At 48.6% G+C, this 4,203-nt stretch overlaps 1 protein-coding gene across 1 annotated transcript; it reads left to right on the top strand.

Annotated features, from left to right (window-relative positions):
• Window positions 1-658: 658 nt before the first annotated feature.
• Iqcf1 (IQ motif containing F1) lies at window positions 659-3,994 on the top strand. Its single transcript, XM_021657033.2, has 3 exons — window positions 659-1,290; window positions 1,458-1,598; window positions 3,546-3,994. Exons 2-3 carry the CDS (start codon window positions 1,596-1,598, stop codon window positions 3,984-3,986), a joined length of 444 nt encoding a protein of 147 aa, XP_021512708.1. The 5' UTR covers window positions 659-1,290; window positions 1,458-1,595; the 3' UTR covers window positions 3,987-3,994.
• The last annotated feature ends 209 nt before the right edge of the window (window positions 3,995-4,203 follow it).

Below are 4,203 nucleotides of genomic sequence, written 5' to 3'. Positions count from 1 at the left end.
TCCAGGGGATCTGATACCCTCACACACACAAGCAGGCAGAACACCAAATTACATAAATAAATAAATAAATAAATAAATGAAGTGAGTTATGAATTACGGATTATCATGAATTATATATTATTATGAATTATAATTAATTAACTTATATTAATTAAACTATAATTAAATAGTTAAGAATTATGAATTCTTCCACATGTCTCTTCTTGCTCGCTTCACATTTCCCACCCAGAATGACACTGAAGTATCTGAATCCCACTAGGCAATTATCCCGCCCAGGACCACATTCCTGTAGGCATCTTGATCATGACCTCAGTGTTTTCTTAGAACATGAAATTTCTCCTTGGCTGTATTACTACAGTTCACTGCCAATGCCAGCTGACCTCTGGTGAGGTGCTTGTGGCAGATGGCAGGAACGTATGTAAGGGAGAGATTACAGCATCTAGTAGGAAGCCAGATATTCAGGTGTGAACCCTGTGATAGTCTCTGTCTCTATTTCTGTCTCTGTGTGTGTGTGAGAGAGAGAGAGAGAAAGAATTGTCACAAAGGCCTGTATATTATACTTTCCAAACAGAAGCCAATGCATTTTTCTGTAATTCTACACTCACAATCTGCCCCGTGTCTCCCTCACCTCATTAACCTCACAGTGACACTTCTGTTAGCCCCTCCTCTTCAGTATACTCCCCTATTCTATATTAAACATATACATTCTGAAAGCACCTCCCAGTGACCCGAGACCATGGCACTGGACTCCAGGCCTCATGCTGTCAAGAGGGCTCTTTGGGGGGTGGGAAGATCAGCAGCTGCCTGTCACCCGTTTGCATTCCTGCCATCTTTGAGGGCAGAAGAAAGAGAACACTGAACGCAAAGCTGAGATGGAGCCCAGGCTGGTTCTTGGGGTCTCCTGGGCACTAGTGGGTGGGTCAGTTGTGTCAGCCAGCCCAGCACCTCTGTCGTTTAGCTAACATTTTATGTACATGCCTTTCACCTCCTTTGCACTCATGTTCAGATATGTATATCATTATGTTCTTAGTTTGCACGAATGTAGTCACAGCGATCCAGTTTCTTAAAAATGCATCTCAGTAGAATAGGTCAACGCATCATTTTTACTTTTTGAGACTCTAGGTCAGGCTTGACCCCACAGCAATCCTCCTGCCTCAGCCTCCTGAGTGCTGGAATTACAGACATGAACCACCATGTCTGACTTGACTACTTTTTAATATTTATATAGTGTTTGAAGATATAAGCGGTCTACGGCTGTACCACGCTGAATGTGCTCCAGCTTGCCTGAAGGTATAAGCAGACTTCAAACCATGAAGTGTTATTACCAATGGCTTGTTATACACCTCTACATCAATGGACCAATGGTTCTGATGACTTGGCTTTGAAGCCAGGGCTCTGGGTATTTATTGGCAGAAGAAAAAGAAAAAATAGGCAGCACTCTGTCTTTTCCTTGGAAGGGATTCAACTGCTGCCTGAGTCACAGCTACCCTTATGACATCATGGGACACTCTCCTCTGCTCTCTGCTCATGCCAGCACTGGAGCAGCACAGACCTGAGGGGATTTGAACCATCTACACCCAATCCATGTGTGAACAATGGTGAGTGAGAGAGGGCAGGCACATTATGCTTGTAATGTGTGTCTCCGCAGATCCCTCATGCGGGACCTTCTGATAGCTCAAGAGTTTGGGAAGCAGCCAGGCCGTGGTGGCACAGGCCTTTAATCCCAGCACTTGGGAGGTGGAAGCAGGCAGATTTCTGTGTTCAAGGCCAACCTGGTCTACAGAGCGAGTTCCAGGACAGCCAGGGCAACACAGGAAAATCCTGTCTCAAGGAATCTAGAAAAAAAATATCTGGGAAGCCCTAGAAGTCAGGAAATTGTGGATACAAACAGTGAGAGAGGTGGTGGCTCCGCCCCTGGCTTTCCCCATTGCTTAGTGCAGGGTGGGGAGCAGCCGAAGCCTGAAGACCTCAATGCACCTTAATGCAATGTTCCTCAGGAGAAGCAGCAGCCAGTAGGTCTAGCCTCAGGAACAAAGAAGGCAAAGATAGTTTGGTCTTGGTATATTTCTGGCCATTTTTCTTTGCATGGTATAGAGCTCGGACCAGGGACAGATGGTTGGCCCTTATCTCCCTTCTTTCCCATCTCATTTTCAGGCTAAATGGTTCAGAAATGGAAAACAAAAAATGTTAGTGTGAAATTGGGAATGCTATAACCGCTCAGACCAAGGGACTGGGGCTGAATCTGGGAGTTTGTGGAATGGAATAGATGCAGGGAAGTGGGTTTAGAACGGTGTGTGTGTGTGTGTGTGTGTTTCCGCTTCTGTGTGTGAGTCTGCTTGTCATTTAAGATGAGAAGTGTGACAGTCATGAGGAACACAAACCAGGCCTGCTAGTGTACACCGGTAATCCCAGCACTGTTGTGGTAATTAAAAATGGCTGTTGGGTGGTAGAATGTTTACTGTTAGCCCGAGATTAGCACAGTGGTATTACTGAACTCGCTATCACAAATAAGATGACACAGACATCTGCTAGATTTTGTAATTCTCTTATTTACCTTGGGCCGGGCAGATATTTCACCTACTCTGTCTCAATAACCTCACCATCCATCCCCCAGCCCCCATCCAATGCCTCTGCCTTAATCATCCTCATCCGGTCTACCTTCCATCCATAATCCCATGGTCCTGGCTTGTATTCTTCATCTGGGCCTTTTCACACCACTATTGGAGTCCTTCCTCTTCACCCATGTGGTTCCTTCTCCACACTAGCCCATCTTGGCCTCCTCCTTCCTCCTCCCTTGTGGTGATTCTCCTAAACCCAAAGCCTGGGGAACCTTCGCCATGCATACCCCATTCTGCCCTGCCCAGGTATAAGCTGCTTAATCAACCAATCAGGTACAATGACTTAGGCAGGTTTATACAACAAGGACAGGTTTAGGTGAGCATGTGATCTTTGGAGCAGGGACAAGATCTTGGGGTCCAGTAACACTCATCAGACCAACCTTCCAACACAGCACTTGGGAGGCTGAGACACTAGGAGAGAGGTTGAGGCTAGCAAGGGCAAAGGGAAGATGAGAGATTGGACTATACGAGTAGGAGGAAACTGAACAGGAGGCTTCAACAAGAGGGTGGGAGAAGGCCGAGGAAATGGGGTAGAGTCAAGAGAACAAAGGAGAGCAGTTCTCTCGGAGTTTCTAACGGGAAGGCACCTGGTTCTGGTTAGGCGGGCAGGCTCAGCAGGACATAACCATTTCCTGGGTCACAGGTTTTGCCTGCAGCCTGCTAACCCAGCCCGTGGGAAAGATGGAATGCCGGAGACTCAAAGAACGAGATGAGCCGCTAGTGGCCTGAAGCCAGACCGTGGCAGTGGCAGTGGCAGGACACTAACCCAGTTCTTCTAGTTTCAGTCAGTGTCCTGACCAAGGCCATGAGTTTCACGGGGAAAAGCAGGGGCAGCTGTTGATGGGGAACCAGGTCCTTTCTCTGAGTCTCCTTGTGCTGAGGTGCTGAGGAAATTCACCGGGCATCCCCTCTCTTTTTCCTCGCAAGTCCCAAGAGAACCAGAAACTCCCTGAAGAGACGCCAGTGGTGAAGATCCAAGCTTGGTGGCGCGGCACTCTGGTCCGTCGGGTGCTCTTGCACGCGGCCCTCCGAGCCTGGATCATCCAGTGCTGGTGGCGGCTGTTACTGCCGAGGATTTTGGAGAAGAGGCGGCAGGCCATACTGGACACCTTCCAGCAGGAGCAGTGGGCAGTGGTCAGGCTGCAGTCCTGGGTCCGCATGTGGCGGATCCGCAGGCGCTACCGCCAGATGCTTAAGGCTGTCCGAATCATCCAGACCCACTGGAGGGGCCATGCTTGCACTTCGCGGGGCGTCATCAAGGGCCAGTACCGAATTTCGGCCAGCCAGCTGCATCTTGAGCTGGAGATCTTGCTGGGCTCCGGGCCTTGTATTGTAACTGAATGTATCCCCCTCCCAATAAAGCAGTGAGGCGGTCCTAGGCAGAGTTTGTCTGCTTGACAAATTCCTGGAGAGCGTGATGGGAGACGCTTGGCATTTTGTACACTGGCTCTGAGGAAGCAAGAACCCTGGGTTCTTGTTCCGGATTGGCTTCCACCTGATCCTCAGCTTCTGAGTCTAACTTGACACCCAAACCAGAAGCTGTCAAGAGAGTCCCACGGAATTCTTTTTACTGTTGTCTTTTTTT

This window comes from Meriones unguiculatus, chromosome 6, assembly GCF_030254825.1.
Source record: "Meriones unguiculatus strain TT.TT164.6M chromosome 6, Bangor_MerUng_6.1, whole genome shotgun sequence".
Classification (NCBI taxonomy): Eukaryota; Metazoa; Chordata; class Mammalia; order Rodentia; family Muridae; genus Meriones; species Meriones unguiculatus.
Note: the sequence above shows the minus strand (reverse complement) of the source record. Positions and strands in the feature narration are given on the sequence as shown.